The sequence below is a fragment of the Alnus glutinosa genome, chromosome 8 (genome assembly GCF_958979055.1).
Source record: "Alnus glutinosa chromosome 8, dhAlnGlut1.1, whole genome shotgun sequence".
NCBI classification, from domain to species: Eukaryota; Viridiplantae; Streptophyta; class Magnoliopsida; order Fagales; family Betulaceae; genus Alnus; species Alnus glutinosa.
This window is the reverse complement of record NC_084893.1, coordinates 19,567,406-19,590,302: the sequence shown is the minus strand read 5'-3', so window position 1 is coordinate 19,590,302 and position 22,897 is coordinate 19,567,406. Positions and strand designations below refer to the sequence as shown.

General features: G+C 40.8%; 1 protein-coding gene across 2 annotated transcripts; it reads left to right on the top strand.

Annotated features, from left to right (window-relative positions):
* Nucleotides 1–848: 848 nt before the first annotated feature.
* On the top strand, nt 849–21,083 carry LOC133875007 (uncharacterized). 2 transcript variants are annotated; one of them, XM_062312974.1, is made up of 9 exons: nt 849–1,552; nt 2,124–2,273; nt 2,381–2,515; nt 2,747–2,812; nt 3,656–3,706; nt 3,860–3,967; nt 4,186–4,293; nt 12,587–12,671; nt 20,493–21,083. In XM_062312974.1, exons 1-9 carry the CDS (start codon nt 1,355–1,357, stop codon nt 20,735–20,737), a joined length of 1,146 nt encoding a protein of 381 aa, XP_062168958.1. In that variant the 5' UTR covers nt 849–1,354; the 3' UTR covers nt 20,738–21,083. The 2 variants fall into 2 exon arrangements, with proteins under 2 accessions (XP_062168958.1, XP_062168957.1); XM_062312973.1 differs by having other exon boundaries at nt 851–1,552; nt 20,484–21,083.
* Nucleotides 21,084–22,897: the final 1,814 nt, after the last annotated feature.

Below are 22,897 nucleotides of genomic sequence, written 5' to 3'. Positions count from 1 at the left end.
TATAGGGATGCAATTTTCTTGGAGGGCAATAATGTCTTTTAGACTGATCTGTCCTTTGCAGCTTTGGATTTTTTTAAGCAAAAAGAAAAGCTGGATGAACGAGTAGAGGGGCAAAAAATGTCAATTTTTTTTTTCAAAAGCCTGCTGAGTGGGCCCGGGGGTGGGGAGAAAATTTGGGGGGAGGGGGAAGGAGGTTTTCAAACAAGGCCATGGTCTTCCATCAAAAGTCCATCCATAAATTGACGGGAGTCCATGTCAATATCTTTAAAAAATTGTCACGTGTCACCGTGGCTCTTTAAAAAAAAAAAAAAAAAACTAGAAAATTAAAATCCTAAAAAATTAAAAAAAAATAACAAAAAGACTTGTTGAAAAAGAAAAGAAACTCTTGGTCAAAATGGTTGGCTTGTTTTTTTTTTTTCTTTCCAATTTTTTAATATTGTTAATTTTCAATTTTTTTTTTTAAATTTTTAATTAGATATAGTGACATGTGTTAGTTTTTAAAAGGTATTGACGTGGATTTTCGTTAATTTATGGATAAAAGTTGAATGGAGGTACTCATCTTATTTTTTAGTCATAAGCTATGTATCATCTACGATAAAAATTGAAACCTAGGTGGAAAAAAATAAAATTGTTAAATCACGTGGAGGTAAAATGTATTTAACCTTTTTTTTTTTGTAATAACTTTTTTGTTTTTGCCCTTAGTCTGAATAGGATAAACGCAGACTACAGTAAACTGGAATAAGGGTTATCTTAAACCTACTACCAACCAGCTATAAGTTCTACACCAAAATCGGAATAGGGGAATACCCGTAAGGGGATAAAACTATCCGTACACGGGAATAGGCACTCCCACCCAGTGCTGCAACAAAACATCCCTCTTCTTCCACAATAAACACCCCAACGTACGACTCACCAATTCACAACCAAAAATTGCAGCGCCACTGACGTTTCCCACGGCTGCACACAGCCACGCTCCTCACTTCGCAGCCGTCACCGGAGAAACAGTACCCACCGCCCCCCCGGAGAAATAGCACGCACCGCCCCACCGGAGCAGCACCACGCGCCGTTTAGCTCGTCACCAGCGTTTCCCCGGAACAGCACTGCAACACCGCACCAGTCAACCAGCGGTTTTTATATTTTGGGATCCTATTAGATTACCAACCCATTGCTTTTGATTTAGGAAGCTAGGGTTTTGATGGATACGCTAGCGGTTTGAGAACACACAGCCGAATTACATTTCGGACTAAAGTTTGAGGTCTCCGAGCCCAATCCATCAACCAGGCCTGAATCCAACACGCTCTGCCTCCTTGCTTTGCAAATCATCGACTGAGCGAGTTTGGGGCTTGTTTGAAGAATGGGAGAGAGAAAGGTGCTGAACAAGTACTACCCGCCGGACTTCGACCCCGCGAAGTTGCCGAGGGTTCGGAGGCCCAAGAACCAGCAGATCAAGGTCCGCATGATGCTTCCCATGAGCATTCGCTGCAACACCTGCGGCAATTACATCTACAAGGGCACCAAGTTCAATTCCCGCAAAGAGGACGTTATCGGCGAGGTTGTTTTTCTCTTTCCATTGGCTTTAGGGCTTCCCAACAAAATTGAAAGCTTACATAACTGTTATATGTTCCAACATTGAAATTTTTTATTACTATTAAATTTTCTTATTTATTTAAATTTCCGGGTTTTTGTCTTCTAAACGTGCTTAAGTTGACTGAACAAAAATTTCAAGTTTAGTAGATTTTTCTTATTTGTTCGCTTAGATTGAAATTTATCACTGGGCATTTTGGTACCACTTCATGCCCTAATGTTAAATTCTTATCCATTGTTTCTTTAAACCTATGACTATTCTCTTGGTTTAATCTTAGTCCCATACCTTTTATAAAACCCAGCCTATCCTAGTTCGGAGAAACATGCTGATGTTGTTAAAAGATTTCTAGCGATATTGGTTGTTTAGAGCACAGAAGGTGACAAGAATGCCTGAGTGTCAGCCTTATTGTTATCCTTCATTGTTATTATTGCTTCTTGGTTTTCCCTATTCGGGTATAGTACTTGTTTGGCAGGTTCGGTGTGAGATTTGAATATGTTATGTTTAGCGAACTGTATTATTAATGTTGAATCATTTGCAGACATATTTAGGAATTCAACTATTCCGATTCTATTTCAAATGTACAAAGTGCTCTGCTGAGCTCACGATGAAGACAGACCCTCAAAATTCCGACTATATCGTTGAGTCTGGTGCAACACGAAATTTTGAACCTTGGCGTGCAGAGGATGAGGTAAAACTTTATCTTTCTGTATACAATTATATATCACGTGCTCAGATTCCCTAACGTTGTTATCAGCATAGCTTGTGACTTCATCGATAAGTTATTCCTTTTATCAGGTAGCAGACTCGGAGAAACAGAAAAGGGATGCTGAAGAGATGGGAGATGCGATGAAATCTTTGGAGAACAGAACCTTGGATTCTAAAAGAGAGATGGATATACTGGCTGCACTGGATGAGATGAAGTCAATGAAGGTACTTGCTTTATTAAATGTGTTTTATGTAATAGGGTATCCATTTGACAGTGGCAAAAATTGGAATCTTTAAGGGCTTGAATAGCTTTCTAACTTGTCTTTTAGACATGTTGCCATGAAATCATCATCTTGTGTATGATACTTTTGTTTTTATTTATCAATTAACACATTGATGAAAACCCAAAGGCAATGAGATTTTGGTACTAATGCGCTTTCCCCCCCTGTTTTGCAGTCCAGACATGCAACTGTGAGTGTAGATGCCATGCTTGAGGCCTTGCAGCGTACAGCTGTGCACAAGGTATGATTGATCTGCTATATATATAGGTTAGTGTTGCTCCTTAAGTACACAAGTATGTAGGATTATGTCCATCACTGAATCCCAAAGGGCTGCATGTCGCAATTCCATTGGATTAGTAGAGTTGTTTACAGATGGTAAGCACTTGTATGTTTAAAACTTTTGTCTTGTGTGTTACTGGTGAGTACTTACCCTTTTTGCAATCAAGCATAATGTACAAATGGATTGATTTGTCCCGTCTACTAGATATTGTTTCTTTCTTCAACTGGCCACATGATCTAATCTTGTTATGTTGCTCCAGTTGTGGCTAACTGGTCCTTAGCTGCCTGGACTGCATCATTATTCCAGTCTATGAGAAGTTCTTCAAAGTTCAATGAACCACGATGATTCTATTTATTCTGTGAACTTCTTTTGCTGTTACTTTTTGGGGCAACTTTTTGTTTTGTTTTTGTTTGTGGGGCAACTTGTTAATGTCCATTCCGTACCTATACTTCCCAATTTGTTGCATCCATTATATTTTTATGCATGTACAGGCGCACACGTGCACAAATTCATCAAAACCACTTGTTGGGACAGTGTTTGAGAATATTTTTCTGTAGTGGCTCAATTTCTAAATCTGTGCCTAAAAACAATGTAAATTATTAGAATGCATATTAAGATTCTTATCAAATGATTCAGTTGGTCCTTTTCAAGAGGTGGGACTGTTGGCCTTGTTGTCTGAATCTATAGCCATATGGTAGTTTGAAGACATTTTTAAGTTCTTTTGACTTCTCTCTCTCTCTCTCTCTCTCTCTGTCTGTGGTTTAATTATATGGTTCTGACGATTAATGATTTGTATGTTTACAGGAGAAAAAGTTGGAAGAAGAAGATGAAGCACTTATAAAATCAATATTTAATGTCAGTACAGGCATTCTACTTTTACCCCTTTGCTTCAATTATCTCTCTCCACCCCCCCCGCCCCCCAGTTGGGGGGGGGGGGGGTCCTCTTCTCCTTTTTGTTAGGGGATATTTGTTTCTAACGTAGTTTACTTTGTTAAAAATCATTTGCAGAATTCAAAAGATTATGTTCGAAGAATTCAAGATGAAGATCTTGATGATGATGGAGATATGATTCAGCTTTCAAGTGGCAATGGTGAAACATCTTGTGATCAACCAAAGGTATGGTTATGCTGTAATGATAGTCTGTGTATTGTTTTGGGATAACCATGATTTTAGGTTCCTTAATCCACTTCTTCCCACTTATCAGAAAAAAAAATTTGATTTTAGGTTCCTTGGTGGTGGAAATTTGTTTAGAAGGGCAGGGCCTCTTCTTCCCCTTCTTTTTATTGGGAGATATTTGTTTCTAACTTAGTTTACTTTGTTAAAAATCACTGCAGAATTCAAATGATTATGTTCGAAGAATTCAAGATGAAGATCTTGATGATGTTGGAGATATGATTCAGTTTTCAAGTGGCAACGTTGAAACATCTTGTGAGCGACCAAAGGTATGGTTATGCTGTAATGATAGTTTGTGTATTGTTTTGGGATAACCATGATTTTAGGAGATATGATATGTTTACAACTTTTATACAACTCTAATTTTTTTTTTTTAAACAAAAAAAATCAATCATTGGATATGTATGACTCACATGTAGGAAAATAGATCTAATGGTTAGTTTGAAAAAAAGTTGTTGGAGTTGTACAAAAGTTGTAAACATATCATTTCTCTGATTTTAGGTTCCTTGGCGGTGTAAAAAAAGTTTCTGGTTTTTTAAGCGGATTAACTTTTGGAAATTAGGAGTTTAAAATTTACTTGATAGATTGGGATCTGGTATGCTCTTAGCTATGGAGTTGTAGGAATAAAGAAGTTAGCACTTTTAACCAAGCTTTGTTCAGAAAATGGTTATGGTGTTTTGCGAAGTAAAGGGGTCACTATTTGGGAAGAATAATAGGGCAAAACATGGGGGAGTCCTGGGGATTGTGGACTGATTTGGTGAGACTTCAGGGTTGCAGGCTTTGGAAAAGCATCGTGGCAGGTTGCTGGAGGTCCTTTGGGTTAGTTTCTTCTGTGGTGTGAGATGGTAGGAGAGTATGTTTCAAGAGTTGTGTGCTGTCAGGATATTGTTTTAAAAGGCTTTTATCCATATATGTTTTTAATTGCTTTTTGATAAGTAATCGACAAATATCGTTAAAAGGGTAAAGCTGCCCCTAAGTACATAGGAAGTATACAAAAACAATCATCTAACTAGAATGAGCAAAAAGAACAAGGAGTCTGTTTTTAATTGCTAAAGATACAATGATGTAGAACCAACAACAATTACAAAAATCATACGGTAAATAGATTAACGACTAAATCCTAACCCTAATAATTTGAGCAAAGCCCATTTATTGAATTACGAAAAACACCCTTGACTCTTGAAAATTATATAAAACATAAACTAAATACTAATAATCCAATTAACTAATAGCACCTAAATACAACTAAGTTAAAGTAAAATTTGTGCCTCGCTCCTTGCATCATTCTCTCCTAGTTGGAGAAACTCGGCCTTGAGTTTTGAAATGTTGAAAGGTTAAAAACATATGCTGAGAAAATTTTGTGTCCAAGGCCAACCTCTCAAGTCTTGAAAAGGGTCCAACTAGTCTCAGTTTGAGACATAGGTAGCAAGTGTCCAAAACATTTTTGTTTTCAACTAGCCCTTTGTCTCTTCGCATTGCTGTCACTCTATACCTCTCTGTGTTTGACCTGCTTACCAACACCTTCACAAAACAGCTACGCATCTGTGTTTCTCTCGTTGCTGGGGGCTTAGATCCAGAATCTGGTGCAGCTAGGCGTAACGCAGGGAGTGAGCGACGCGGCATGGGGGTGAGTAGTGTAGCTAGGTGTGGCTCGCGGAATCACGGCGCTGTTGGTCTTCAGTTGATGCAATAGAATTGTGACAGTGGATTAGGGTTGACTAGGTCGTGGTTGAAGTTGAACCAGACCTGTAGGATTTCTAAGAGAAAATACCTTATTGTTTCTTAATCGTCAAATCTGTGCCCTTTACCCTCTCCTTTCTCTCTCTCTCTTTTATTATTTTTTTTTTTTGGTTTCTTTCTCTATTTTCTATCTTTAATTCCCCTCCCTTCTCTAAATCTTTTCTTCAGTTTTTTTCCCCCTACTTTCTTCTCCCTCCGCTCCAAAAACCTAGATTTTGTATCACAAGCCGAATGCACTAGCTACATCTATTTGATACGCAAAAATCATTCGCTATAACTAAGGTTCTCTATATATAATTATGTTGTCCAGATTGACCTAGTTCATGTTTGATGTGAGATTTCAATGAATGCTCGTGGAACAGCTTCACAATCCAAATTCACATAGTGATTGGGTTTCGTCCTTTGCTTCCCCCTTTTTTCCCCTCTTCCCATGCAGCTGGGTGCTTGGTCTTACCTCTTCTTCTATTCCTTTTATTTGTGTTCTTCACTAAATATTTTGATCTAAATGACATTTTTCCTAGTCATTTGTTAAATCACTTTATATCTAACGACAATAAAATTACTGAAGATCGACAATATTTGGTTGAGAACAATTTGAAAGTACTTGATAGAATCGCGACGACCAAATGACAACCAAAAGAAAGGTTTGGGTTTTGGCTACAGGTGGGCGATTTAGAGCATGTTTGGGATTGCGTTTGGAAATAGAGCTTTTAAAGCCAGAAAGGCCTTTTTAGAAAAAAAGCTTCATTTTTAAGCTTTTCCAAAAGTTCAGTTTGGCCTTTTTTAGAGCAAAAAAGTCAAAGTACTTTTCAAGTTTTTTTACCAAACGGATCAGTTTTTTGTTTGGCACAACTTTTTTTGTGGTTGGAATCATTTTCCTTCTTTCACGTTCGGTGTTAGAGTTTTGGATCATTTTCTTGGTTGGAACTGGTGGAATCACACAATTCTAGCATCACACAAGTTGGAATCATACCGTTTTCAAGAAGGTGGTTGGTGGAATCCAAGGATTTTGAATTGATGGTGGTGGGAGGTGAAACAGGGGTACATATCCATGAAAGATGCAAAGGAATGATGAGGTCTATTCTTATGGATAGAGACAAGATAACGTGGTTGGTGCGCATCTTTGAGGAGTTGGTGGAAGTGGAAGATTAACGGGTTTTCTTGAATCAATCTCGACCAGGGTTTTCCCCGATTCTTGCTTAGTGTCGTTTCAATAGACATGGTGGTTTTCGGGTGGTTGAGGAGTTTGACGGGGTTAGAAGAAGTGGCTCGATCATACTACCTGAAGGTAGACATAGTAAAGAATGGGCCCTCTTCGGGTCAGTATTACGCTTGGTTAATGAGCATTTTAGAGCTGGGGTCATAGATGTGGCGGTAGAATCAGAGGTTTAGGTGGTGAGGGGAAGTAGGAGGAGTTACACAGATGTCCTGGTGAAGACGTTGACACTTTTGGAGGAGAGCTTTGGTGTATATTCAGGGCTGATAGGTAAGACTCCTAGGTGGGTGAGAGAGCTCTCTACGGGTGTATCTACGGATAAGTCTGTCCAAGTTTCGGCGACATTCAAGTGGAAACTCCCAAGCTCAGGAAAATAATTCCCTTTTTTCGGCGAAAGTAGCTACGGCTCTGGTGAAGTTGACCCAACCTCTGGTGAAGACTCTCGCATCGAGTTGTGGTCCTGAAGGATCTGTAAAGCAAGCTGCGAAGGGATGGGAGGCTACTGACATGCACATCTATTTTGGTGAAAGTCTCAAGCTTACTAATTTGAGAGAGATGTTGCTGAAGCTAAAAGAGGAAGTAGACGTTTGTTTGAGGAGGCCGGACTCGACTGTGGAAGGTCTGCTGGGTAGTGGGCCTAAGCTGAAGTTGTTGGATACTAACCAAGCACAACATTCAGGGACGAGTCCTAAGCAATTGTTGAAGGTTCCTTTGATCTTTCAGCCCATTTGTGGAGGTATGTCCACATACAAGGCTTCGGTTGTTCAAGAGACTTCACGGCCCAATGGTGGTTTTGAACCTATATACAAGGCTAGTGGTTTTAAGCCCAAGTATAAGGCCAAGAATAAGGCTTCATTTTTTAAAGAGAAGACCTCGACGAGCTCAGGCGCAGGTCAGGCTGGTGATCCACAAAAGCCTGACCCAAAAGGAAAGGCCGCTGTCTCTGGAGTGCATTCTTCCTCTCCCAACGTGATGGCTTCGACTTGTTTGTGGGTGAGTTTGGATGCAGGTCAGGCCAGTGACCCAGTGACAAAGTTTTCTGGTGGGTTTTTCGTTGTGTTGCAAACGTCAACGTCCATGGGTTGTTGCTCTCGGTGTGTGTTGGTGGGGCTCTCGATTTGTCCCCTTTTGATTAGTCAATCCTCCGGTGGGTCTTCCGACGAGCTTACGGTGGTCGTTATTTTGCTTGAGAGGTTCCAGTCAAAGCAGAATCAGTTGATGAGTGCCATTCAGGCCGTCAATCTTGTCGCACTCTCTTAAATACCTATTCCCTAGCCTCGGGGGGTGTTTCCGGGCATTCTAATTGGGTTATTCAGTGTGCAAATGGGATTTATCCCATAGTGGGGATCTCGTATGTGGGTCATAAGTTGCTATTGTTGGCCCTCTTTAACTTTTCTTGAAGAGGAACGTCAAAAAGAGGCGATGGGTGCTCTTTCGAGTAGTGGTGCGAAGGGTAAAAGGGAGGTCAAGAATTTGGAGAGTTTTGTCAACTACGATGCTATAGGTTCTTGCTTGAGCCGTGGTAGAAGGAAGGCGAGGGGTCATCCAATTGTGATATGAAGCCAAGGATTCTCTCCTGGAATGTGAGGGGGTTGAATAATAGGAGTAAATGTCCAAGGGTTAGTAACTTGCTCAAAGACAAGAAGGTGGATATCATTTGCTTTCAAGAAACCAAGCTTCATGGTTTGTCACGTAACATTGTTCACAACTTACGGGGATGCATTCATGTGGATTGATGTTGTTTGGATTCTAGTGGGGCCTTAGGGGGCATCTTGATTATGTGGGACAAAAGGGTGGTGGAGAAGGTAGAGGAGTGTGGGGGATTACACCCTCGTAGGATCGTTGTGGATCATTTTGTTTGGGCCTTTGCAGGTGTGTACGGTCCGAATTCTGGTAGTGATAGAACACTTCTTTGGGATGAGTTGGTTGGCATTATCAGTTGGTGGAACCTATCGTGGTGCATAGGGGGTGATTTCAATTGAACTCATTTTCCTAGTGAAAGATCTGGTGTGACTCGTCTTTGTTATGCTATGACGGAGTTCTCTGACTTTATTTTTGATCAGAGTCTCATGGACCTCCCTCTCGCTAGTGGCTCTCTCACTTGGTCGATTTCTAATGATCCTCCCATGTGGTCTAGGATTGATCGTTTCCTTGTCTCCCCGGGTTGGGAAGCTCAGTTTCTTGGGGTTTCTCAAAAGAGGCTTTCTCGCCTTTATTCGGACCACTTTCCAATCCTTCTTGATTGTGGTGATGTTTCAAGGGGGAGCAAGCGATTTAAATTTAAAAACATGTGGCTTAATGCAGAATGTTTTGTGGGATTGGTGAAACAATGACGAGATTCTTATTCGTTCCAAGGTACGCCTAGTTTTGTCTTTAGCACGCAAGCTCAAGGTATTGAAAATGGATTTGAAGAAATGGAATGAGGAGGTATTTGGCACTATAGAGAGGAACAAGAGGAAGCTTATGGAAGATCTTCAAGTTTTTTATGATGTTGAAGAAGTAGGGCATTAGGTGAGAGAGAGTTATTGAGGAAGGCAGAGGTTGTTAGAGAGTTAGAGAGTTAGAGAGATGCTCTCGTATAGAGAAGGTGAGTTGGAGGCAAAAATTTAGGCTGTTGTGGTTAAAAGAAGGTGATAAGTGCACTAAGTTCTTCCACTCCATAGCCAACTCAAATAGAAGGTACAATTCTTTGGAATCCTTATTGATTGGTGATAATCTATCTTCTAATCAAACGAAAATCGGCAAGCACATTGTCAAGTTCTATCAAAAGCTTTTTACTGAGCCGAGTAGCTGGAGGCCCATGGTGGATGGCATTTCCTTTGATTCTATTTTGGAGTTTGAGGCCTGTTGGTTGTAGAGAGCTTTCGAGGAGGTTAGGAAGGTAGTTTTTGCTATGAATGATGATCCGACGGCTTTTCTATGGCTTTCTTGCAAGCGTGTTGGAATGTATTGAGTGTGGACATTAGGGAGGTGTTTAGTGATTTTCATGCTGGAGGTTTGTTTGAAAAGAGCCTCAATGCTTTGTTCACTTTGCTTATTTCGAAGATTCTATGTGCTATTGCTCTTAATGACTTCCGGTCTATTAGTCTTTCGGGAGGGGTTTACAAAATTATTGCTATAGTTTTAGCAAATAGATTGAAGACGGTTATGGAAAAGGTCATCTCCAAATCACAAAGTGTCTTTATCAAGGATAGGCAAATCCTCGATTCGATACTTATTGCTAATGAATGCCTTGATAGTTGATTAAGATCTGGGGAGCCAAGCGTCATTTGTAAAATGGATCTGGAAAAAGCATATGATCATGTAAATTGGGATTTCATTTTGTATATGCTGAGGAGGTGTGGCTTTGGGGAAAAATGGTGCGCGTGAAATAGCTCACCAGTGGGCGGTTCCAACCAGTGGAATGTGAGTTTTTCTAGAAGAGGTTTGTTTAAGGCCAAGTCCTTCTTTAGGTCCTTGGCTTGTTCTGACAGTAGTCGTTTCTTTAGGAAGAGTGTGTGGCGGACTCAGGCTCCTTCAAGAGAGGCTTTTTTTTTTTTTTTTGGTGTGTGTGTGGGGTTGGCGGCCCTAGGCACGATCCTTACATTGGATAATCTCAGTTAGAGGTATGTTATTATGGTGAATAGATGCTGCATGTGCAAGAGAAATGAGGAATTAGTAGATTACCTTCTTCATTGCGATGTGGCTTCCGCTATGTGGAGTGCTTTCTTTACTCGCTTTGGTATGTCTTAGGTTATGCCTAGTGGAGTCATCGACTTATTTGCTTGTTGGTGGACTTCTGGAAGGCTGAGGAGTTTTGCAATTTGGAAGATGATGCCGACTTGCATTTTTTAGTGCTTATGGAAGGAACCGAATCACAGGTGTTTCTAGGACTTGGAGAGGTCCTTGGAGAAGCTGGCCGGTATTCTCAGTTGTAGAATTTCTTTTCCTATGAAATACTTGGGTCTTCCTCTAAGTGTCCCCTTCAAATCAAGAGCTATTTGGGACGGGGTAGTCGAGAGAATGGAAAAAAGGTTGGCTACTTGGAAAAAGATCTACTTGTTAAAGAGGGAAAAAGAAAGGGGGGGGGGGGGGGGGTGGCATCTTACGCACATCAAGAGCACGTTTTCCAATTTTCCTACATACTTTCTTTCCCTCTTTCTGTTACCAGCATGTATAGCTAGGTGATTGGAGCACCTTCAGAGAGACTTTCTTTGGGATGGTCTAGGCGGAGATCCCAAATACATTTGGTTAATTGGAAGATAGTTCACGACCCCGTTTTCAGAGGGGGGTTGGGTATTAAAAAGTTGATGGTATTCAACAACGTTTTTCTCGGTAAATAGCTTTGAAGATTTGGGCATGAGGAGCATTTCTTATGGAGACAAGTGATTGATTCGAAGTATGGGCTCAAGAGAGGAGGTTGGTGCTCAAAGGAAGCTTGAGGTGCTTATGGGGTGAGCCTTTGGAGGAATATTAGAAATGGTTGGGGTTCTTTTTCCAATTTTCTATCCTATATGGTTGGGGATGGTTCTCACATTAGTTTATGGTATGATGTTTGGTGTGGCATAGAGCCACTTACGCATTTTTTTTCCCCGAACTCTTCCATTGCTCAAAATAAGGAGGCCTGTGTCTAATTATTTGGACCCATCCAGTTCCTTTATCCGTTGGAATCCTAGTTTCATTAGGGCTGCACATGATTGGGAATTGGAATATTTTGACTTTTTCTTTAGTCTCTTGTATTCCTCGAAGACGCATCCGGGGGAAGTGGGCAACTTGTTGCGGACTCCCTCTAGCAGCCAGAGATTTACAGTGAAGAGTTATTATACTCTGTTATAGTTAGGTGGGCATAGTTCTTTCCCTTGGAGAAGTGTTTGGAAGGTCAAGGTGCCTCCTCGCGTTGCTTTCTTCTTGTGGACAACATCACTTGATAGAATTCTCACGGTGGATACCCTTAGAAATAGGGGCTTCTCTTTAGCTAATTGGTGTTGTCTGTGTAAAAAGAATGAGGAAACAACCAATCACCTTCTCATCCACTGCGAGTATACTTCGACTCTATAGCAATTGATTCTTAATCTTTTTGGAGTCTCGTGGGTTATGCCTAGCAATATCCAAAAGCTTCTTCATTGCTGGATAGTACAAGGGAGAGTGGATATTCCAAAGAGACTATCTGGAAAGTTATTCATGCCCTCTTAATGTGGAGCATTTGGAGAAAAAGGAATCGTCGTATTTTCGAGGATAGTGAGTCAAACGTGCTCTTTCTAGAATCTTCTTTTTTGAGATCTCTCGAGTTGGGTTCTTGTTAATGTTTCTAACTTTGTCTCTACAAATATGCTTGATTTGATTTGCTTTTTACATTGTAGCAGCTTATAGGGTTAAGTCCCTTTTGTATACTTTTCGTGAATGTGGGTTTAACCCTTTTTTTTCAATAAAATCTGAATTATTCACAAAAAAAAAAGAAGAAGACATATTGCCAGACATCCCATAGAGGAATAAGGTATAAATAAAATGGCACTGGGGGTTGTATATTTGTATGTTTTTCAAAGAAAATTGTGGATAGTTATCTCTTTGTTATTATATTGGAAAAACTTAAGCCTGTGAACTTATGTTTGCACATGATTCCAATGCAGAGGAGAAAGGTCTCTGAAGAGCTTCCTGGTAACCCAACAGATTCTTTGGCAAGAGCCACTTTGGCTGACTGTTCCACCAACAAAGGTATGTGACATGTTCAGATTTTTTTCCCCTTTGTAGTATAGAAGTTGGAGTGCATTGCCAATATTTACAGACATTTTTTTTTCATAAGTAATTGAAATATCATTAAAAAGCGCAAAAATGCAATTCAAGTATACATGAAGTATACAAGAGGACACAACTAAAAGAAAAAGACGGTTAATAAAATCATGAAAAGAAAGTAAATAAGGAAAGTCTAAAGCAATTGCCCCGTGGAGAAGAGTGATGAAAAAGGACTTCAAATCCACCATTGCATTCTTGCGATCTTCAAAACTCTTATAATTTCTTTCCCTCTAAATATACCACAAAAGACACCTTCCACATAATTGCAATTTGGGGATTGCCACTCAACCCTCTCCCACAAGTGATAAGGTCAACCACTATTTTAGGCATTACCCAAGGTAATCCAGCACGATTAAAAATAGCTTTCCATAAGGCACTAGCAATCTCATAGTGAAGAAAAAGATGATCCACAGATTCATTGCACCTCTTACACATACAACACCAGTCTACCACAATGGCATGCTGCTTCCTTAGGTTATCCATGGTGATGATGTTTCCTAGGGCAGCTGACCAAGCAAAGAATGCCGCTCTTATGGGAACCTTATTCCGCTAAATACACTTTCAAGGGAAGGGAGTACCAACACGAGGGACAAAGGCGTTATAGAACGATCTAACTTCGAACACTACTCTCTTGGAAGGGACCCGACAAAGCTTGTCTTCATATCCCCAACCTACTTTAGAGGAGTACAACAAATTGAAGAATGAAGCAAATACTTGCACCTTTCAATCACGAGCCATTCTGATAAAGCTTGTGTTCCATTGAAGAGTCACTAGAAACCTGCAAATGATCCGCCACGAAGGCATCTTTAATGCGAGCTATTCTATACAAATTTGGAAAAGCTTCCTTGAAGTCATTCGAAAATCTAATCTTAGAGCCATCTTCTACCTCAAATTTGGTATGACTAGCAAACTCCCCCAACCCCTATTGATATTTTTCCGTAACCCCACCCCAAATGAGCCATGAACCTCATTAGAAATCACTCACCCCATGAGCTACCATATTTAGAATCTACTACAAAACTTTCCACAAATCCTCTATCTCATGTATATAGTGCCACAACCAGTTCCCAAAGAGAGCACAATTGAAAAGGAGCAAATTATGAACCCCTAATCCCCCTTCAGATATCGAAGAACAAACTTTGGACCAGTTTAGTGGGTGATATTTAAATTCTTCACCTAGCCCAGTCCACAAAAATTCCCGACATAGTTTCTCTATGTGATTGGCAAGACCAGCTGAAAGGGAAAAAAGAAACAAGAAATATGTAGGCAAATTGGAAAGGGGTGCTCTTGATTAAAGTAATCCTGCCACCCTTGGATAAAAAAGATCCTCTTCCAACCACCTAGACCACACTCAATCTTCTCAATAATACAGCCCCAAATAAATTTGGCCATACTAGAGGCTCCCAACGGAAGATCAAGATGCTTTAAAGCCAAAGAAGAAACCCTACATTTGAGATTACCGGCTAGTCCATCAGCATTAGTAACATTCCCCACAAGAACCAATTTTGAATTACCCATATTAATTTCAAACTGGAAGCAGCTTCAAATCAAAGGAATAAAGCATGTAGATAGCAGAGGTTGTTAGGGTGTGCCTCACAAAAAATCAAGGTGTCATCTGCAAATAGAAGGTGAGAAATGTTAATCCTACCAAAGTTCCTAAACCCCAAAAAAGCTTGAAAGAAGCCCCTAATGTTCAGTAGCTGACGTAGCGAGAAGCGATAGACGTGATTGAGAAGCTATGTTCCCAATGCACAAACTCACCAAACACATTGAAGGAGAAAACTGAAATCTTATTGATGGCAAAAACTCTTCCAATACAATTATTCCAAGCTTATAGTAAAACCCTACAGCTACAAAAGGAAAGAAAATCCTCCCAAGATTGGAAATAAAACAAATAAGCATAATATGAAAATACTTGGTGCCAAAGGATATTTCCAAATTAATGGAAATACTTGGTGCCAAAGGAAAACCATATTAGGGAAAATATAATAACTATAATACTACTTGACGACAAAGGAAATATAAATATGGGAATTTTCTAGAAAAGGAATCAGGAAATTTGTCAATAGTCTCTTCTTTCCTTATTGGTCTTTAACTTGTTGGCAGTTGCAAATCAGAAAATAACATAGCTCTTATTATTCGGAAATCTTCTAGCCGTATTATTTGGGTTACTCGGGATACTCTAGCCTAGCCGTATCACTTAGGCTCGGGATGTTCGTATTACTCGAGCTTGGGATACTATAGCTATCTCGGGCTTGGGATACCCTAGTTGTATTAGTTGGGCTCGGGATGCCCTAGCTGTCTTGGGCTCTGGATACCCTAGCCGTATTACTTGGGTTCGGGATGCCCTAGCTGTCTTGGGCTTGGGTTGGCCTACATCAGGCTCCACTTTAGAAAAACTCGTCCATGAGTTTCTGCTCATGTATCGAGGCTTATCCGGGGGATGGGACTTGAGCAATTCGCCAATGTTGATCTTTGTTGTCCATCGAAACGGTACACACTTGTTCCCCTTCAATCTACTGTTGGCTTTAAATGAGAACTAGAATTTGTGCCTCTTCATCAGCATTGTGTTACTTATCAAAGGGTCGTTGGCCTTGAGGAGTTTGTAATTGGACCGCATCCGCAACGTCTTTTTCTGCTTCCATTTAACCCTCATATCGGCAAAGTGAGAAAGACGTCCTAGCCTCCTTCGCACCATTGGTAAACCATGTATGGCCAAGGGACAGTTTTTGTTTTGTCTCTTTGTTGTGGTGCGAGTGACAGTTGTTGCAAAACACAAGTGACATGTTCATCTTTATTAGATTTGGAAAACTCACCTCCAACATAGTCACTAGGATTTTGTGTGAATCTCGTTATCTTCTCCACACGTATCTGCATTCTCTTTTGTCACAATTATGATGACGGTGCCTTTTTGCATTTTGTCCTCTTTGCCTCCTTTTGCGGCGCTTCCTCCAAAATGTTCTTCTTGTCGGTTTTCTTTTATTTTTTCGCCGTCTTTAATGGGAACTGCTACCTCCTCCACTACAATCATTATTGGGTGTGCGCAGGTGGGGCTGTCGTCGTCATCGCCCTTGCTTTGAGGTGGTTCAATTGGGTAGGTTGGGAAGTAGCTGCTGTTTTTGTCTCCTGGAACTCGGTTGGTAGGTGATAATTGTTGCTGAGGCGGTGGTGAGTGGGTTGCTACTGGCCTTGTTGCCGAACTGGACGATTGTGATGGCTTGAATTTTTGTGCCAATCGTAACTCCCTCTTCATGGTAGAATTAATGGCTTGTGGTGTAAGACCACGACCAACAACCGGGCGGCCATGAGCCATCTCGTCGACACAATTCCAATTGTGATAGTGATGCCTTTTGCCGTCGAGTCCAAGCCAAGCGATGTTTTGTTGTATCTCCCGCAACTCATGTTCAATACGATCAAACCGTTGATCGCCTACACTCCACGTTCTTCGTCGTCGGAGTGGTTGCTTACGTTTCCGTCGTTTGCCATCAGAACAGGATAGTCAAGGCTCTGATACCAATTGACGTAGCGAGAAGTGATATATGTGATTGAGAAGCTGTGTTCTCAATGCACAAGCTCAACACACGCGTTGAAGGAGAAAATTTTTTTTTGATAAGTAATTGTAATTTTATTAAAAACAGCGTAAGGCGCCCCTAGTACACACGGAGTATACAAGAAGCAACAGCCTCACAACCGACCCGACAAGGAACAAACCACAAAACCACCCAACCCTAAGCCCCTAATCCCCTAAGCCCCTAAATCTCACAATCATCAATCATATCCCATCGCCTATGTTCCTCATCAAGGGCAGAGAGGAAAGCCAAAGATCTATCCCCCTTATCCCCGAAATACATAGAGCATGCCATAGACAACTCCATAGGAGTTAAAGCCAAAGATCTATCCCCCTTGTCCTGAATTAACGGCTTGGAGGTGGGATCATCCAGGGAGGAGGGAGGAAGAATCCTCCCTACCGGCGAGCCCATCTCAATGGAAACTTGTGGACCCACGGCTGAATTCTCCGACCCACTCCCTAAGTCCTCAAGAACAGAATGTTTCCGACCAGCCTCTGAGGAAGCCAAAGAAGAACCCGGGAGAGGAAAATGAGAAGATTCGGTGACAAGAACGGGATCCGGAACCGAAACCAAGTCCGACCCCATGTTCGAACCCTGACAAATCCTCCGACCGGCATTCCTACGCCTAGAGGGATAGTTCGCGTCATCGTAGTTGATGGAACTCTGTAAATTAAGAAGTTCCCTTTTTCCTTTAGACTTCTGGCGCGCAAAAACCTGGAACTCCTCTTCCATGGCGTCCCGAACAGCCAAAGCCCCCTCCCCAAAATCCCCATCCAACGCCCAATCTAAAGGCAAAACTTCCGAATAATCATCTTCATCCTCCTCCCATACTACAATCTCCCCATTATGATCCACGCCAACTGGCCAATTCCGAGTTTGGGAGCAACCACTCGCAGGAGAATAAGGAACTACCACCCCGTCATAGTTAACCTCCTGAGGCACCACCGTTGGGACTGAAATCGGGGGAAGATTAAGAAACCCCTTCCTAAAAAGGCCCTGACTCACTGACGTCATTGCCTTCTTTATAGCAGGATTTTTAATCGCCTTCTCCGCTAGCGGCACTTGACCTGAGGCCCTCTTATCAACGAAACCAACTGACATCTTCATAGCTAGCAAAGAGTCAGAAAGAAGCCCCTCATCCCACTTAACAGAATGCCTTTCCCTCAATATTTTCGCCCTTCTGTAATAGCACTGGAATGGCTTAGAGGCCATCACAGGGAGGTGAGAACGCAGGTTCTCTCCTAAAAGAGATGCACCAGCGAGAGACGGAGCGGCAAAAGAGTGATTAGGAAACTGAATCTTCCCCAAAGGCATAAACTTGAATGAAGTAGAAGTAGAACCCACCGGAAAACCCAACTCCGGCGCCGGAGCAGGTGGGAAACCGAACAAAGTAGTGGCTGGATACACCCTCGAACTAGAAACCTCCGAATGCACCTGGGATCTGCTCGTCTCACCCCTGAAAAGAGTCACCGATCCTGAATCTGTCCCTGTAACAGTCGCCGATAAGGACTCCGGCCTAGGATCAGCCGAAGACGCTGGACTCATGCCCAATTTCTCTCCCACCGTTGACACCTCCACACCCCCAGGAAGAATCCGATACAGATCCAACCCAGAGGACATCTCAGTTGTCGTCTCCGGCGAAGTTGTCGGCAAGCAGGAGACATTAGGTTTCCGCTTGATTCGGGTCACTCGAAAACCCACAGGTTTTCGAAAATTTCCTGACCCGGTAAAACGGCTCAGAACTCTCCCCACAGCCCGGCCCAAAGCCAAATAAAAACCGGACCCCAACTTACGCCACGTCCGCAATTTCGAAGATTCAAATTTCAAATGAGAACCCTTACCCTGCGGATCTGCTGTTTGGTCTTTACCCGACAAAACAAATCGGTGGGCCTCCAAAGAGAAGCAATCCACCGCCAATCTCGGAATATCCTCTGCATGCCGCACCGCCGGAGAAAAATCGAATTCGCAAGGAGACGCCCACGAATCCCTTAACCCGGACTGACCATCACCCACTAAGGGCATCTTCTTTGCAACAGAGGATGAATCTGCCCTCACAACCTCCACAAAAGAAGGCCCCGTCCACTGTGGAGCCAAGCCCATAGTCGGTCGATCTTCCTCCAAAACCTTCCTCTCCGGTGTAGTAGAAGAGTCGAGTCTGCCACTCACCGAACCTGAGACAGAAACGACAACCTTTCTCAGCTCCTCTGAAAATTTAAGCCATCCCCACCCTCCACGGCCCTCGGGGATGACAATGGATCCTTTCCGACCGCCCAACCCGAACATAGTCGCCTCTAAATAGCGCCCAGCTTTATTCCCATCTCTCCTAGCAATTAAAACCTTCGAACCTTCTCTAAATGACTTCACAAAAACTTGCTCTGCCGGGATACCCAACAGCATTTCCAAAGTCGACGCAAGCCAATCGGCGCTCTGGACATTCAACAAGATCACACCCAGAAAATTTTTCCTCTTCTCCTCCACCCTCAGCGTCGACGCCCCATCCAAAACCGAAAAGGAGAAAGCCTTCGACTCCACCAAAAAAGCCTTATCCATCATCGCCACCCCCAGGACTAAGACGACCAAAGCCCAATAATCTACATCGCCGAATCGAAAGAGAATTTACAGGACCAGACAATAGGCTGAAAAGATAGAAACTGAGAAAGGATGGATGAAGGGTCGAGCCCCTAGTCGGACGCGCTCTCACGCGCCGTCACAAAGGCAGAGAGAAAGAGAGAGCTTGCGAGTAGTGGATCAAGAATCTTAACGTATATTTTTCTATCTTAATGTAATAAACCTTAGGTAGAATACACCCTTGAAAACTGGCTTGCTTGAAGGAGAAAATTGAAATCTTATTGATGGCAAAAACTCTTCTAATACAATTATTCCAAACTTATAGTAAAACTCTACAACTACAAAAGGAAATTAAATCCTCTTAAGACTGGAAATAAAACAAATAAGCATAATATGGAAATACTTGGTGCCAAAGGATATTTCCAAATTAATGGAAATACTTGATGTCAAAGGAAAATCATATTAGGGAAAATATAATGATTATAATACTATTTGACGACAAAGGAAATATAAATATGGGAGTTTTCTAGAAGAGGAATTAGGAGATTTGTCAATAGTCTCTTCTTTCATTCTTGGTCTTTAACTTGTTGGCAGTTGACAAATTAGAAAATAGCCTAGCTCTTATTATTCGAAAATCTTCTAGTCGTATTATTCGGGTTACTAGAGATACTCTAGCTTAGCCGTATCACCCAGGCTTGGGTTGTCCGTATTACTCGGGCTCGGGATGCTCTAGCTGTCTTGGGCTCGGGATACCCTAGCCATATTACTCGGGCTCGGGATGCCCTAGCTGTCTTGGGCTCGGGTTGTCCTACATTAGTAGCATAAAGCATTTTACTTGGAGCTTCTATGACAATGACAAATAATAGTTGTGACAAAGGATCTCCTTGTCTCAAATCCCGGGAGTTACTGAAGAAACTATAATGATTCCCCATTCACCAAAACAAAGAATCGAATCGAAGAAATACAAAACTTTATCTAAGAATGCCATTCCGAAGTGCCCTGCCTTGGGGGTGTTCCCCGTTAAAATAAAAAGAAAAAATAAAAGAAAAAAAAAGATCAGAAAAATCCAATAGTCATGCTTATTGGAATTTTGCTCTATGAATGGAATTACTTGTCAATAAGTTTTTGAGCTGAAACTTGTGAACTTGATTACCGCCTTTTTCTATTGGGGTTAAAATTGCGATAGTGCTGCTCAATTTACATGGATTTCTCTCACTTAGAAGACTGATTCCTAAATATAATGTAGATGATTTGATCTAAATTTGATTTTAATTGGCCTGTTCTAACAAGGCCAATACAAAGCAAGGTCTTTATCTGTTTCAACGAGTATACCAAAGTCACCGAGACATGAGTTTTAGTGGATTCTTAGGAAATACCATTGGCAATACCTTTGTCTGTGTGGGTGGGTAAAGGAGCAGAAGGTATACCTTGAGCACATGGTGATATATTATTCTTAGTGCCTCTTTTGACTGCAAAGCAAATTATAATTTGTTGAACTTTTTTCTGTTTGTGAAATATGCCATACATTAGTTTGGATAAATTGCAGTATTTCCTATCAGAGTACTAACATTCATGTTTAATATTTGGTTGTTGACAGAAAATCTAGGTGGTTCAGGGGCCTCTGGTGATGCTAAGTTTGTAATAAACTCTAAAACCATTAGGATTTCAGTTGTTAAGAGACCAGCTTCTGAAGATAGCAGTTCAGCTAAACTGGAGAAGAAAGAAGGGGCTGGAACCAATAATACTAGTACAGTACCAGTTCCAGAAGATGACAGTCAAAAGCATAAAACTAATGATACAAGCACTGGACTAGACTCACTCTTACAAAACTATGAGAGTGATGATGATTAGGGTGTGATTTTTTCTTTTTTGATGAGATGTAATAGGAAGGAGAAAGGGGTGAAGGCAGCTACGATTAGTGGGTGATTGTAAGGTGCATTGTATAACAAATACATTCTTCCCCAAGATTGGTAAAAAGTTTATTTATGGTAAGAATAATGTTGTATTCCACAACTATCTTACAATGTTGATGTGGACAATATCAACCAATCTTTGGATGAGTTGTAAGTTTTAACTTATGAGGGAAAAGTTCCCAGCATGTTTGTTACCAGTAAGCTAAATTGATGCCTTATTCTAGCCGGGCTGTACAAGTTAATGCTTATTTCTGCTATTGAAAAGTTTGCCATCTTCAATACTAGAGTGCTGAATTTGGGGATTTCTTGTATCTTTTTTAATGGGCAATCAAGGTAAAATCTGATAAGATTTTCGTCTAACATTAATTCTTCAGAGTTTTTGCAATGATCACAACTATGAACAAATTTTATATAGCGCTTGGATGATGAAACTAGACAATTTGTGTTTGTAAAGGTCCCATGCTTTACATGTTCCCCGCCTGTGGTTTCTAGCGTAACAGCATTTTTGCCTTAGATTAGGCGGTTTGTTGACGTGACAGAAAACTCTATCAATAATTTGGATGAAAAAAACTGAAATTGATTTTTGAAATCGTTTACTCATATAATATAATACTATAAACACATTTATGTACAATTTACATTGAAAAAGTGATGTTAATTATTAGTGGCGACATGGGTTACCGCTAATATTTCCTAATAAATCCTGTGCGTGTTTATAAATTCTCGCCAAGTAATTTGCAGCGACACTTTTGTCGCCGTTAAAAAGTAAATTTTTTGGTTATTTGCGTCCACTATTAGCAGCCAAATCTAATCAATCAATTTAAAATATAATTAGATTGAAATATTTTTCCTAATGGGACGATCGAGTGTTATAGACATGCATTATCAGTGAGATTAATTGGAGGCCTAGGAAAAGAAAAGAAAAAAGAATCCGAGAATTATTCCAGATGCAATTAATCTAATCTGTTAAATGGATATAAATATCATTAGGGACTGCATTCAAGCATTTGGTTCCCTTCAGTATTACATTAAGAGCATTTGATGTACATTGCATGTATGGTGTACATTATTGCATGTTTTCAATTTAATAAATTGTGACATCCGTAAGGGATCACATCAAATGAGTGCCCACTCCACAATGAAACCAGACAACAGAGATTCTAAATGGTACTAACTAAACATTATTTTAGTCAAAATAATAATAAAAAAATGGAAAGGATTAAAATATCTTTTTTGTTTTTTCTATTCATTTCTAGAATAGAAGTTTTTTATTTTTAATTTTTAATTATAGATTCTAGGGTAGAGGGGTTATAGCAGCTTGGTAGCTCGCAAGGAGATTGCAATCTCTAACATAGTCAAAATAATAATAATAATAAAAATGGTAAGGACTAAATTATCTCTTTGGTTTGTTTAAATGATAATGGGGTGCTTTATTTTTTTGGTTGCCGTCTCTTGAGGGTGCGTTTACTCTCTGGTTTAAATTTAATCGACTTTTGATCTCAAGTAGTGGATGAAAGGGATCGATGAGCAAATTCGCCTACTTGTGTGAAGTGACAAGGGCATATATATTGGCACCTTTCTTTTCTTTTTTTCTCTTGTGTGTGTGTGTATGTACATGTGTTGACAAATGCCTACAGGCCGCAATCGCTTTAACTGCTGCCCAGTTTGAGGTGACAATTACTTTCTTTCCGGGCCCCATCTGTTTTCACTCTTTGTTTTTATGACCTATTTGGTGGAGAATTTGTTAAAAGGAAATAATAAGTAGCACTGAGAAGGCAGAGAGATTTTCCGATCCATTAAGATATCTTCCAAGATCCCCAACTCTCATATAAAAATCATTCAAACAAACAAACAGTTTGCGTGCAATATCACAGAACATGAGAGCTGAAAAGTGGATCTTTATTAATTGCACCTTTTCAAATTGATTTATTTAAATAAATAAGAAGGTTATCTTTATGGGGTATATGGAGGTAGGTGTTGTCGATGAAAGGGACCACTAAGTGATCGATGGATGGTAATGGAGAACTGACAGTAGATGGGTGTCTGAAGAAGAGGCAGATGGGAGAAAGGGTTCAAACACTGAGGGAAAGAGAAAATT

Coding starts and splice junctions, on each gene's coding strand:
- LOC133875007 (XM_062312973.1), top strand. CDS start 1,355: ATGGGAGAGAGAAAGGTGCTGAACAAGTACTACCCGCCGGACTTCGAC. Junction 2,274..2,380: donor CTTGGCGTGCAGAGGATGAG/GTAAAACTTTAT, acceptor TCCTTTTATCAG/GTAGCAGACTCGGAGAAACA. Junction 3,707..3,859: donor TTATAAAATCAATATTTAAT/GTCAGTACAGGC, acceptor AATCATTTGCAG/AATTCAAAAGATTATGTTCG.